Source organism: Perissodus microlepis, chromosome 1 (genome assembly GCF_051167445.1).
Source record: "Perissodus microlepis isolate ML-2025 ecotype Zambia chromosome 1, ASM5116744v1, whole genome shotgun sequence".
NCBI classification, from domain to species: domain Eukaryota; kingdom Metazoa; phylum Chordata; class Actinopteri; order Cichliformes; family Cichlidae; genus Perissodus; species Perissodus microlepis.
Window position 1 is genome coordinate 14,824,240 of NC_140461.1, and position 15,100 is coordinate 14,839,339.

Here is a 15,100-nt window from a genome sequence, read left to right on the forward strand (position 1 = left end):
ACTATAACGGTTTTTTCCCAAGGATTTTGTTACTATTCTACGAATTAATCTATAAGTATCACATTTAAACATAAGACAGACTGAAAACAAACAAAGAGAACAGAGAAATACTTGTTTCTTATTTATTTTCTTCCGCCGTATAAATGCATAAAATGGTTTTAAAAAAATTAACAAAAAAAAAACACTTCTTTTTTTTAAAATTAACAAATAGTACACTCTTTCACACTAAAAACATTTCAAGTATGTAGATAATGATAGCATTTTACATTACTTTTCATTTTATTTCAATGGGGCCACCATAAAGATTATTTTCTTTCATACTCCTTGTCTAGTGAATTCAATATGTACTCATTTTACTTGCTGATATAATATTAAGGAGAGCGAATTTTCATTTCAGCTGAACTAACTGTGAATCTGAAACATTTAAAAAACCCAGCTAAAAGTGCAGCAAGTCCACCATCCCCATGTACATGAATCCACAGTGCCTACTGACATCTGGGGAGGAGGAAACATCCAAGTAACATCCAGTCAAATGGTGCAGTGACTCATAAACTGGTGGTATAAAGCAAACAAATGCATTAAATAATCATGGCAGAAAATGGTAAATAAATGGTAAATAAATTCAATTAAAGTAATAACACATTTTCCAACTTAGAAAAAATGCATTAAAAGGTCTCTTTTAATCATGGCTTCTGTTTTATTGTTGCAACTAATATTACATTCTGCCTTTAACCCCTTAAAAGCACAGGAATATTTTGACCAGAAAGACCTTTTGACCACCCATCTACATGTTTAACAGTCCAGTGAATTGTGCATTAGCAGAAACTCAGATCCAGAAGGGGACCATTTTTGGGGATGCTGATTAAGAAGCTCTCCCATACAGTACATAAGAGACTGAGGCCTAGATGACAGTGGTGTTTTCTATAGTGTGTTTATGTGTGTGTGTTTTATATCTCTGGTTGGCCCTGATGTACAGGAATATTGTGGTCCTGCCCCAGATCTTCTATTGTGACTTCTGGGATTTGATGTCTCTCATATTCATCCATTTGCTTTATGGGTTCAACTTCCTTTCCTTGTACGTCCTCTTGAAGCTGAATCTCTTCACGAATCTGTTCCTCTCTCTGCTCCACTGCTCCGACACTGTCCACGTTAGCAATAGCGTTTGATAGCTGTTCCTCCACTACTGCTTCCTGCTCCTGCTGAGGTGCATTGTTGTTGCTTGGGTCCTTTAAGGTAGAAAGTTATGATGAGGTGTTGTTTTTGCAGCCAAATATAATGAAGGTGTGAATAAAACTACATAAAGCTTTAACAGTATTAACAGTACTTCCAATACATTTGCAGTACCTGTGTGTGAGTGATTGAAGGGGAGAGCAGTTCAGATAGAGCCAGCAGACCATCCTGGTTTAGATCCTGAGTCTGTAGTAAGAAATCTACCATAGAAACCACCTGAAAGCAACACGCAAACATACACAAATATCGCCGACTGAATGAAAAAGGCCAACACCTTGTCAGTTCAAATACACACACACATAGAGTCGCTCCTGCTAACCTGCTCACTGGCCTCTGCTCCAGGTATATGATGGGAGTTAAAATCTGAGAGGAGCTTCATCATCTCCAAGCCATCTAAGAACCCACTGCGATCATAATCATAAAGGCCAAACAGGAAGAATACCTCTGGAACATAGCACAGCACAATTCACAATTATACAATCAAATAAAAAGACTTTATTAGATTCTGACTAATAAAGGCTACATTATTTGGCAATGGTGATCCTAGTCAGAACCCATCAGTGTAATATCTACTGGTAAGAGGCACTGTTTACCTTGCTCCCAGGTGGTGATTTCTGGTCCTCCTTGTCCTCCATTCTTCAGGCTTGATTGAATGTAACTCTGTCTCAAACTGTGGTACACACAACACAAAGCACAGTTTATAAAAAATGTTACAAAGCAGATTGGTAGTGCAACTGCCATGTGCTACAGACTCTTTCCACCCTTGTGCCATCTGGTAGAGGGTATAACACTCAAGCACCCTGTGCCAGACTCTTCAAGCTCCTAAACCCCACGCTCCAGTCTCCAAAAACTTGGACTTCACTATTTCAGTTCAGATGCACACAGACTTCTGCTCACAGAGCCTGTTTTAGCTCTTTAAATCATTTATAACATGTTTAAAAGAAGTTAAAGATCCCCTTCAATCATGTTCAGTGATGTACAAAACAACTCGTGTCTCATGTTGTGAGAAGAGGTTAGAAGAGAAATCAATACCTCTAGAATGTAGCAATAAAAATAGTCAATTTTATTAACTGCTTTAGATGGCAGCTGATCGCAGCGGACACAAGGTGAGATGCAGGGTACACCCTGGATATAAACAGACAGATAACCATACACTTGCACAGTTACAGGACTGACAGAGCGTGAAGTCATTAAAAGGTGGGGAGCACCAAAAAAAAAGAAAAAGAAAAGGGAAATTAAGGAAATTAAACAATGAGTTTCCTGACATCACTGTGCGCACTTTTATTAAACTTCAATTCAGCTCCGGTTCTTTTTTATTGTTAATGACTGATGAAAAATTCTGCAATGTCATTTTTTTTTTCAATCAATAAGAATAAACTAATTAACCTAAAATTCATGTTGCTGGACTGTGGAAGGAATTTGGGGCCAAACATATGAATTTCTTGCTGTGAAACAACAGATGTAGCCACTGCGCTACCGTGTTGCTCGGCAATGTTATTATTGACACATATATATTTTTTAAAGTATGTTCACTTTGCTGGAAATAATATGAAAAATTCGTCCATAGAAGTCCAGTAGAACTGTTTTTTAAATCAAGGCTTTGAGTCATTATATTACACTGGCTTAAGCTTCTATTACTTTTAAAATGGTTGTGAAGTGAGAAACGTTCATTGGCACATGCCTTTAACTCATATTTTAGGTACATGTGCTGTGTACTTGTATATGTAATCTTAAGTGAAGCAGATGGCAGATGTGTACTTGTAAATGTTTTCCTATATTTGTAAATAGACTCTTGACAAATAGTGAACAGGTATTAAACTGGTTACACACGCTTAATATAATAATAGAAACTTCTTTACATTCTTAACACATAACACGTCGTAGCAGTGGTTCTACCTTTCATAATCTTACATGAAGTAGATGGTAACAATGATGATCTGTGACAGATTTTGATTGAAGCAGCTGTGTTGAAGGCAACTCAGTTGTGCTCTAAAGAAAACACCTTTGGCCTGAATTTTGGATCAGCTATGAGTCATGAGCTTTACATGAGACTTAAAAGGGTATTAAGGCAAGATCTGGTGGTAAGAAATGAGACTGCTCTCGGGGCATCATTTGTTTTAACATCTTAAACTTCATGCACTCCATCACATACCATAAATGAAGCAATGTTGCAACAGTGAGAGGTTCTAAATGCTTCAATAATCATTTTACAAATGTTGATTCAGCACAAAGGCCTGCTTTGAGCCAACATGTATTATTTATTAAGGGTGGTGTAACTTCCAACTGCTATTCCATACAGCTAACAAGCATTTATCTGGTCTTTCATGCAATACCCTTAAGATGAAAGTATGATAGCGTGTACACATTATTTTAATCTTACCAACAAATGGAAAGAAGCTGCATCTGCCGTGTGGTTATATTTCTTCTTTTGTTCTCTGAACAATTTATTACAGGCAAGTTCAAACTATTCCAGTACAGGAGCATCTATGTGTGCTGAGATAATATTTGCAGTATGGTGAGGAGAGCCCCATAAAGGAAATTAATGCAGCATAAATGAGCTCTTAGGTACATGTAATCTTATCATTTTAGAGTACAGGCCACATCATTAGCACGACGGAGCAGCCAAAGTCCATAGCCAAGTCAGAAAGCTGCTGTTGAGTGAAATGATTTCAGATGTTCAATAACAGCAGACTGTACACGTGCCACTCACCTGCGTTCCTCCTCTCCAGAGCCAAAGGGATTGGGTAGTGCTGCAGAAGGGGGATGGGCATCTACTGATTCCTCCCTGTGGAATAAATAAGCAAAAAAATAATTCAAAGAGCTTCTTCCCGCATCACTGCTTTTGTTTTTGGTTTAATTCCTTTATTTTGTTCTGCTAAAGAGCAACAGAGTGTATCTGCAACCCTGATATATAACATTTATATCCAATGGAAATAAGGAATAATCAATTATAGAATAAAATCAACTCAAGCAGCACATTTATGAAAGCCTGAGAACATTTATGCCTTTATATGAATGAAAAAAAAAGAGAAAGTGAAACTTGATGAGAGAAGGGGCGGTTACCTCTGTGTTCCTGGAAGACCTGGTGCAGCCAGGCACAGGTGTACCAGCAGGGTCAGAGACAGAACACCTGGAACCAGCTGGTCCAGGTGACACTCCATGAGCACACCTAAAATTAAACAGCCATGTTACTACCTTTGTGCAAGCTCTTCCCAAACCATTTCATCGCTGATTTTAATTCATATAAATAAGAATGCTTGAGTTTTTACAGTGCACAGAATTACTAATTCTGATTGTGTTAATGAAACTAGAGGAAACTTTTATGGGCATCGCAGTGGTCACACAATGCAGCAATTGCTGCCTTACAGAAAAAAAACAAACCTCAAAAAAACCAGTCCCTTCAGTAATATTGCAGAGCTGCAGTCATACAGCTTTCACTTGTCACATAGATGAGAAACTTCCTGGTCCATTATGGAAAAACCATTTGAAATCTTTCTATCTATTTATAGCTCATTGCAGCCCTTTCATGCTGTCTCCAGGGATCATTTCTCTGTGACTCGCCAGTCATTTTAGACCAGCAAACATTAGATTTTTGAACTAAAATTCGTTGCTGTGAGCTGAATGGCCTGTTTAAGAGATCCCAGAGATGCGCAGACTAATAACCGGCAGCTTCCTCCTCCTGTGGAGCAGCAGCGATGCTAGTCTGGCACAGCACGCAAGACTACACCATCAACTCATTGTTACTGCCTGATCACACAGCCTCCTTTAAAGGCACGTTGACATCACAGTCTTATATTAAATAAAACACATTTATAAAGAAAGCTGTGAAAGAATAGTATCGTTAACTAAGAAGCGCATCGTAACCGCTGCAGCTGATGAAAACAGCTCAAATCTCTCCTCACAGTGACAACGAGCCTACCTGTCTGCATAGTTGATGTATGAGCAGCAAAAGGCATTAATTCCGACACCTTACGGGTTCATATCTGGAGATCACCTCTATCCCGCACCGCCCTTCTCGCGCCTCCGTGTGGTCTGCACTGCGCAAAGGCGACTGCGTGCGCGCCCCCAGGCTGCCACGGAGTACAGTAGTGTGTTTTGGTCAATGACAGGGTCCACGTGGAAGAACTCAGCCGCTGTAGTGTCAGTGAGTTTGCGCAAGCTTTGTCGATCTCTTTGTGCTTCTCCGTCCGGTTTTTCCGCCACGCCTTGTCCACGTCCTCAGCGATCCCAGTCGTCCGGGTGGAGCAATCGCTCACGGCGTTTAGGGTCATTTCATGTTTCGTGTCAATGAGCCGCATTACCTCATAAAGGGCTGGCCAGACCCCAGTAAAAAGTATGTTTGTGTGGGGCGTTAAGTTAAAGCTGAGAGACGGTCTGAAAATAGTCTGATAGTGTGGCTTTCATCGTATGAACGGCAAATACTGTATTTTACATTGCTGCAATTGTTTTCCCGATGAACATGAAAAGGAAGTAATATATTTTTATACTCCTATGCGACAGGCTTATGTACCGTCTTTTGCAATAACTGCCAGTTGTTGTTTCAGCATCCATAGATAAACTTGATCCAGTCAACATGTGGTTAAATGTCTTAGTGTGTGGGTATTGGCCATTGTTTTATTTCCAGGCTTAGTGCAACTTTATCCAACAACAAAACACACACCTCCAAATACTGTGTAAAATTAGGAAACCAGCTTTATTGCATATTTCTGTTTAAAACCTTACACACATCAAGCAAGACACAGTATAAGCCACACTATTCACTGCACTCCTGGTATTTGACCACACGATGTCACTGCAACACTTTGTTTTAATTGATTCTTATGATCCTGACGTGATGCTTATGATATATCATATCAGTAGGCTATTAAACATCATGATGAAGGAGAGGTATTAAGGTATTAAAAAAAAAGATGTATTAACGTAGTGTAAAAAATAAAAACATTATATATTTTTTATCCCCTGCTTTTATTCAGACATGTCCAGAGTTGATATTATGGGAGGAGGATGCTGAAGATGAAAACAGGAAAGTGGAGGTTTATGGATGTGGTGACAACGTGCAGGTGGTCAGGTGGTTGGTGCTGTGAAGATGGAAACAGATCATCTGTTCATCCTTAAGAGGAGCAGCTGTTCAGAACCCCACCCCCACCCCAACGCGTGCGCGCGCGCGCACACACACACACACACACACACACACACACACACACACACACACACACACACACAAACACATATGCACAGGTCAAGGTAAGTTAAGCAATCTGTATTAGCTGTGGGGTGTGATTGAATACATATGCCTTCAATGTTTAAATGGAATTTCCAGATGTTTTGAATGATGCATTTTGCATTTAACCATCAGTTATTGTTCACCTCTGGCTCTCTCTCACAGTGTGTGTATTGCCCTGTCTTCCTTAGGAAGTTTTTCCTTCCTATTGTCACCAAGTGCTTGCTCATAAGGGGTTCCCCGATTGTTGGGATTTTCTATCATTGTAGGTTCTTTACTTTACTATGTAAAAGTGCCTTGAAATGACTGTTGTTGTGATTTGGTGCTATGTACATAAATTTAAATGAAATTTGTTATTGTGTTTATTGACCTTTAAAACAACTACTTTATTACAAAATAGAGCAATTTGGATTACTAACCAGTGAAGATCACACTGTTTAGTGTGATCTCAGGTGCACAATGAACCCACGCACCTCCCGTTCAAAGCATCTATTTCTGTTAATACTCAATCAGGAGAAACTTGGCATAAAATGAGGACATCCTGGCAAAGAGCGACATCTAAAATTGTTTTTTTCTAGACAGTACGTCATCTGAGGCCCAGTGTACGATGTACGGATTATTATTGAATTATTAAAAGCAACTCTAGTAGCATCCAAGAATAATGTATGGAACTGGAAATGGGGAAATAGGTGTTCTTTGGAAAAAACAATATTAGTGGAAATCTGTTCTATTTCAGGCAGGATATAATTTGTTGAAAATACAGTGGAAACATTTTGAAGGTTTGATGAGCTGCACAACTACATCACCCACTTTTAACCTGTAATTAATCCCAGTGGGTTAAGATGCTAAAATTAGATTCATATATTATATTCATTTATCGCCCTAATATTTTGTGTGTCAATCATCCTTTGAGATGTTACACTTAAACGTCTCAACAGCTGGTTAGCCACACACGCCTTAATTTCCCAGAGCAGAACAGAACCCGCGTGTCTGCTTGTTTGCTCAGATGTAATTGGGTTGTGGTCTTACTCAACTGAAGGACGGGATGATTACACATGGAAATGCCCTCATACAAACAAACATTCCCACACCACTGGGATGTTCATTGATCTTTAAGGAGAAATCCATCTTTCTGAGGCTTTGACTATGTGGTTGAAGGACAGTATCAACCCCCTTTAGCTATTTATGCACATGTATGGAGCCTACAATGTGGCTTTGGGTCAAAACATCTGCAATATTGGCCATCTTATTTAGACGAATGCATTTGAGGGCCAATGCAAACTCTATATAGATGTGATTAATTACTAAGATAATTATGTAAGTGGTCATGTTTACAAAGCTGCATGTTTTGACCACATAATAAGAAAACATTATCTTCTGTACATCTGTGTAAGGCCTCTGTAAGAAATGCTTCATAGCTTGAAGTATTTATATCGTATTTAAAAATACTCATTTTAGTCTCCATCACAACACACACACACACACAGAGTCCTAAATATAAAAGCAGCTAAAGTTTGTTCAAGTGGATTTTAGACACGAGAAACTCGCAAGCTTTCAGACTCGGAGAGAAAAAAAAATCTTCAAACAGAAACAAAACACACTCAATCATATGCAGTTACACACATATTAGCAAAGGTCGAAAGGGTAAGTATTTGGTATTCCAGTGAAAGGGTGAGTGGAAAAGACCAGCCATAACATTACATAACCAGACTTAAAGTAGCCATCGTCATGTAAGCACATAAATAAGCTCCAACATCTCGTGACCCACTGAGTGGCTTAGCACCGTAGTAGCTCGTTATTTCACAGCTGGTTGGTACACAAACATCCCTCTGACACTCACTTACAGGAAGAGAGATTAGTGTATAATTGTTACCATGAGCTGCTGAACAGTATCTGTGTGCATGCGTGTAATGGTAATGCAATTCAGTGAGAAAGCACGTTTTATATATGTGGCAGACAGACTGTGTTGTTGCTCTTACACCGCAGAGATGGTGTTGGTGATCTTATTGTTAACACGAGTCTCCCATTCTCACTCTGTGCATTCTTTGGCTGAATAGAAAATGCACGAGTAAAAGAGTAACAAGCCCTACTGCCCAGTGCTGCTGTGTATCTGTGTCGTGACTTAGGGAAGCTGTTTGCTGTTCACAGCAGTGGAGCTTTCTGACTAACAAAGCAATATTTCTATATCTGTGTCATCTATTTCTATCTCTACTCATCTTTTTAAATTGTGTTTCAAGTTTTTTTTTGCAATATCAGCCGCCATTTTTCCCCTTCATATATATATTTACATATTTCACACTTCACAGAGAGGTTTTGGTGTAATTTATTGGAGGTAATAACTTTGAGTATACAGGATACAGAGCTTTAGCACAGATGGTTTCAGAGTCCCAGAGTAAACAGCATCAGCATGTCTGCTGATGATGGTTAGGGTGCAGTTGCTTTTACACCTGTGCTTCATGAATGGAAATTAATCTGACCTGCAAATTTGGATTCATCAACACTAGGGCACAAAGGTTTTAAGGATTTGCTTGGCAGTTAGTTCAACCAAGAAATATTCTCTTATTTGATAATGCTGGTCCATTAAATAAACAACATACTCATGAATTGTCTTTTCCCCAAAACTCTGTCTTACACTCACACCATAGAACTGTAAGTCCTGCTGGTCTCTTCTCATAATATTGAACAAACAGTTTATATATCTGAGACAGTGTAGTGGAGAGGAAACAGGACAGCAGGAAGAGACACAGCAAGGGATTCGGGGTCACAGTTAAACCCGGCCTATTACATTTAGCCCTAGGAGGATATAGTTGCCTGCTAAACCTGTGAGCTAAACCAGCACCTGATCAAACAAACTGTGACTGAGTGTCCTTATTTCGGTTCAGTCATATGCTCACTGTACTTTGTTTCTTCTTCTAGTTTTCATTTTGAGTGTACTTTTAAACCCATTAGATGACATTAAGATGAATAAACGTCTTTTGTGACAATTTGCCCCTAAAGCAGCATTTAAGACTGAAACCACCCGAGTAACTGAACCCCCCTCTTCATTTTCCTCCCCTTATTTTGACTGAAAACACAAGGTAAACTTAAGAGGCCACAGATTATTTTTAAGACGCTCCATAATGAAAGAATCTGAATTTGGTTGTGTACACTCACATAATTTGAGATGCTGCTTTTTTCCCTCAGAGAAAAAACTGACATGTCACAGTAATAAAAGCTCAGGTGCAACTGGCGCAATTACGGATGATCAAATGACCTTATTTTCTTTTCACAGTTGTGGTATTGTTGATGCTGACTCACTGTACCACTTCAATGTCACTTCACTTAACACCTGTGCTGTTTTTACTGTGCTGTGAGTCTGTTACGTAATGCCACCAGTCGTTATGCTTTAAGAATAATTATCTGCAGCGAGTCTCACAGGAAAGTCAGCCCAGCGAAGTGCTCCCACACACTGCCGGCAGAGTAAATAAAACACCTGTGTGGGTCCAAATGTAAATATAAGTGTACACGTTCTCTGTTCTCTTTCCTCCAAACAAATCTGTGGCTGTGTATGACCTCGTGTGTTATCACATGAAGGTGAGTACTGTGGCTCTTTTAACCACGCGGTTCTATTTTTAACACAAAATGTTTCTCTTGTGTGTACTTTGATCGCCATCCCTGTAAAAGCAGATGGCAATGCTGCATTTTCTCTCGCTCTCCTCACCCGTCCTGCCCCCATATCCTCTCATAGCTTCTCTTTCTGCATTCTCTAGTTTTCAGCTGTAACACTCAGTTAACCAACTCTTGTTTCATTTAAAGCTAGATTTATTTATTGACTCATTTTTATTTATTTTTTTATTAAATAACATCTGAGAATGAAAAGGGGAGGAAACAAAAAGTATTTGCTTATTCAGTTATTTGCACAAAGTGAATCTAAATTAATAATGAGATGTAAGGAGAATAAAGAAAAAGTGATGACAGGAGAAGGAAAACTGTATAAAGAGTAAAGACACAAGCGGCACTTTAAAACTGGAAACAGTTGTCAGTGATGGAGCCCAGTGTCCAAATAATGTTATTAAAGTAATCTCTTTACAAGAACAATCAGGTAACTAAAACCTCAAATCCCAAGAAATTGGTATGCTGTCTAATAAAGCAATGCTTTCCAAATCGTATAAACCCATATTTTATTTATAATAGAGCACAGAGAACATATCTAATATTTACACTGAGACATTTCACAACTTCATGGAAAATTTGATTTTGATTGTAGCAGCATGTCTCAGAAAAGTTGCGACAGGAGGCAACAAAAAGCTGGAAAAGTAAGCAGACTTAAAAAGAAACAGCTGGAGGAAAGATTTGCAACTAAATAGTTTAATTGGCAACAAGTCGGTAACATCATTGGGTATAAAAAAAGAACATCTCAGAGAGGCACAGTTCCTCAGAAGTAAAGGTAGGCTAAGTTTCAGAAGTCTGCAAAAAACAAATCTACAAGCTGTCAGATAATTTCACAATAATGTTCTTCAGTGTAAAAATGAGAAGAGCTGGAATATCTCATCATCTGCAGCACAAAATCATCAAAAATGTCATATTTTCTATGGAAATCACTGCATGGACTCAGACTCTGCGTAAAGCACATTGCAATATTACATAGCAAAGACGTGGCCATATGGACCAAAGCTAATTTTTAGAGCAACATGTGTTCCCATCTGGACAATATTTATTTCAGGAAAGGCCTTCCTTGCATACTTCAGGAATATGATTTTAAACCACATACTGCATCTATTACGGGAGTGTGGAAGCTGATCTGGAAGCTAAAACAGTTGCAAATCAATGCATGATGGTTTTAGTTACAATTTAAACAGAACCCAAATTTTGAGGGAATTGGAGTTGAACACAACCAACATCCAGCAGGAAATCTTAAAAAATATTATTTATTTTTATCTACTTAAAGAAATAATCTGGCTTCAGTTCTCTCAAGTTCATTAAATTTGAGAGATATATAGTTTTGTGAACAAATCAATGTAAAAGTCACTGACAACCCATCTAGAGTTGGGAGTGGGGTCAGATTTTGCTAAACATGTGAATATTCTGAAACTAGAAGATCTGCTCTTATAATAAATGAATTGTTCAAATACATTAATTTTGACATTATAGTTGTTTTTTGTTCTAGTTAATTAAAAAGTGGTGGAATTTAAATAAATTAGAACCCTACTCCTATTTTGTGGATATGAAGGGGTTGAGATTTTGCACATAAATATTATGAAACGACTATTTTTTTGCATCCAGCCTGAAGTACTGATGGGACGGCTGAACAATGAACTTTAATGAAGTGCAGACATTAAAGATGAGTTAATAATGGTTTTAATTTTTCAGCTAAAGTTGTACTGAACATTGATCTTGGATGGTAACTCCACCTCCGAGGGAGAAGAGAAGTTCTGTGGTAATGCTCCTGTGGACTTGGTGATGTGTGGTCTGCGTGATGTAACTGCAGAATATACACTTTCCCTTTCAAATTTAACAAAATTGTTTTCTGACGGCTGTTCTCACTTCCCAGCAGCAAGTCACGCAACAGCATGAGTCTGTTTGTCTTTAGCATAACCCAAGTGTAATCACATGCATACTCACACGAGCACGTGCACTGGCAGACACGCATGTCCCCTTCAGAAGCCTTTCCTCCATTCAGTTATGTAACAAGGATTAAGTTCCACTATTTTGGGGCCCCCAACCATCCAAACTGAGTGAACTATTTTTAACCCTGGACCTCAGTGTAATATCAACAGATGCTTACCACAATAACAACTACATTAACAGTCACTGCTGCTTATGTAGACATGTCCTCCTAACAATATTCGCTGCACGGGCTTCCCACAACAACATCAACCATTGTCACTTCATGGATAACAGTTCAGAGCCTCTCTGAGGCACCATCTAGAAATGCTTTAGGCCGATCTGCAAGACTCTTTTTACTTCTTGGAGCTGAAACCTTTTGCTGAGGGATGTTGTTTAATCAATATCGTGCAGTAGAAAGTGTTTACAAGTGACAATCGGTCAGCAGAAATGTGCTTCATGCCAAGAAAGAGGACTACAGAGAACTATGTTTGCTTTGAGAGTGTTGATGCAGAAGTACAGCACTGAGCCCGTTCTTGTTTGTAGCAGTGATGGACAGGTTGACAGACGAGGTCAGGCAGCAGTTTAGTGGACGATGATGTTCGCAGACAGAATTGTGAGAGAAGGGGGCAGGTAGGGGAGCCTGGACAGGTGAAGGTATGTGCCGGAGAGAAGAGGAATGAAAGTCAGTAGAGGTGAGAGGATATACGTGTGCGAATGAGAGGAAGACAGGTGAAAAAGAGAAAAAGAGAGTGCAGGCAGGGTGGAGTAGATGGTGGAGAGTATAAGAGGTGATTAGTGACAGATGGATAGTGACAGATGTGAAAGGGATGGTTTACAAGATGGTAGTGAGACCTGTTTATAATGTGTGGTTTAAAGACAATTGTATGAACAGAAAGACAAGAGGTACAGCTGGAGGTAGTAAGAGTTTCTTTAGGAGAGCCCAAAATAAATAAGATTGGAAATGAGTACATCAGAGGTACACCTCTAACTCTCATCCATCACCTCTTGTACACAATTGTTGGTACTGTATCAGCCTTTGGCTCACTCTGGTCATGTCTAACTGAAATGAAAGAAGTTAAATGATTAAATAAAATGTTTTGTTTCTTTTCTAGTGTTTTCATATTCCAAACCTGTTGAATTCTACAGTCTGAATTCTGCATCCTGTATTGTTAGTTTTCATGTTTCAGTGTTAATTAACTACTCTTCCGTTAATTTAGCATAGGATAGAATAGAATAGAATAGAATAGAATAACTGTATTATCCATATCATGGAACATTGTATTTGGTTCCCCAAGCCATAAACAAATCAATCAAATCACTTCACATTACCCTACATTCATACAGACACACATACAAAAATTCAATACGACAACAATAAAAACTTCCCTTGTTACTGATTGGCTGCCCGACCATCATTCGGTTCACCCATGTTTGATGGGCTCCACCTGTGTATCCTTTTACAATCAGCCCACAGTGTGTGCAGTTGGGTGCAGTCAAATGGTCCAAAAACGTACCCCCTACACCCTTTTCCTAATCACTTTCTCTTAACTTGGCCCTTATTAAGAGGTCACGGGAAGCTTTGAAGCTTTAATGTGATGGCAGATGTCTGCAGCATTGACATTACACTGTCCACAAGATGAGCTAAAATCATCACAGTGTGTTCTTACTGTGCTGTTTCTGCAAGTCATTTGAAGGACAGCAGGAGAAAAATAAATGTGAAAAGCTGGAACTAAAGCTGGAAGTAAATTAACCTTTAAAATTGAATATCCCAATTTTTTTTATTTTTCCCTGCTAGGTGAGAATGAGCTGTGAGCTCATTTCCTTCTCTTTGTTTAGGATTTTTATGACCAATGTAAAATTCCTTGGGAACATTACTTATCCCTGGTGGCACAAAGAGGAAAATTAATTCATGATATTCCTAAAGGCTAGCAATACAACAATAAACATTATTAATGCAAACTGAACTATGGCCTACCCTAAACACACTTTAATCAAATAATATATATCTTAAGCTTGATATGGAGAGCTTCTATAAATCTATGTTCTTCATGCAAGGCAACAACTCGATAGCGCTTCTTTTCACACAACACTTCTGAGCTGAAAGTTCAAAGCATATCAGCAGGTTATGGAAATGTCATGTTTGTGGTCTGTGTTCATGAATGGACAGATGGTGAGTGTTATGATTTATGGGATGGAATGATCTCATTTCCTTTTATAAAGGATGATCTACTGTGTTCTCTACTAAAGGAGGTAATAAAGGAAGCGTTGAAGCACCTTTCCTTACTATTTACAGAATCTCTCATGGTCGTCACACAGATACTACCACGTCCTTTCCGTCAATTAGGAACCTTCCAATGGAAAACTGACTGATTTCAACACAAACATAATCTTGAGTTTCCCTTCGTCTGCTTATTTGTATGTTTCCCTTGTGCTCTACTGGTGGATTTGCTGGTGACTTTTACCTCTTTGGATTTTCTTTCCTCAAATGTGAGCTCATTTTTCCTGCCTCTGTATCCTGATCGATCCTTTTCCCACAACCACCTTCCAAAACACGTTCAATAGTTTGGTTCAGGTAATGGAAGCTGGTGTTTTTGCAATTCAGGAAAAACTGTGTAGCCCAAAATGCTGTTTATAATGTGAAGAGTTGCACCGACATTATTTATCAATTTTAAGTGAGGTAGATGTTACTTTCTTTTGGGAGTGGTCTAATTTTAGGAATAACTAATTAATAGACTTCCACACTCCTACCACAGGAGTGTAGCATTCAAACCAACTTCAATTTACTTAAGAATGTCAATAGCAGTCATTCAAGACCAATGTGACAGAGAGAAAACATTTAGAACAAAATTGATGTAACATACTGTAGAGACTGGCAGATCTGGACAAAATGTTTGCATCCTGTAAGTTAAAGGTTTTGTGTGACTTGCACTGCACACTCGTACAAACACTAACATACACAGGACAGCTCCATGCTATGAGTTTGTTTGAAATAGTTGCTGTCACATTCCACAAGCTAATTCCTCGGGGTTTCACATCAACCAGAGAACCAGAGGAAGCACTAAT

General features: G+C 38.8%; 1 protein-coding gene across 2 annotated transcripts; it reads right to left on the minus strand.

The window, feature by feature from the left end:
* Positions 1 to 108: 108 nt before the first annotated feature.
* On the minus strand, positions 109 to 5,458 carry cgref1 (cell growth regulator with EF-hand domain 1). 2 transcript variants are annotated; one of them, XM_084931371.1, is made up of 7 exons: positions 5,199 to 5,458; positions 4,294 to 4,399; positions 3,941 to 4,015; positions 1,824 to 1,900; positions 1,550 to 1,674; positions 1,345 to 1,446; positions 109 to 1,226 (listed from the first exon to the last, which is right to left on the minus strand). In XM_084931371.1, exons 2-7 carry the CDS (start codon positions 4,389 to 4,391, stop codon positions 948 to 950), a joined length of 756 nt encoding a protein of 251 aa, XP_084787497.1. In that variant the 5' UTR covers positions 4,392 to 4,399; positions 5,199 to 5,458; the 3' UTR covers positions 109 to 947. The 2 variants fall into 2 exon arrangements, with proteins under 2 accessions (XP_084787497.1, XP_084787487.1); XM_084931361.1 differs by having other exon boundaries at positions 5,150 to 5,457.
* Positions 5,459 to 15,100: the final 9,642 nt, after the last annotated feature.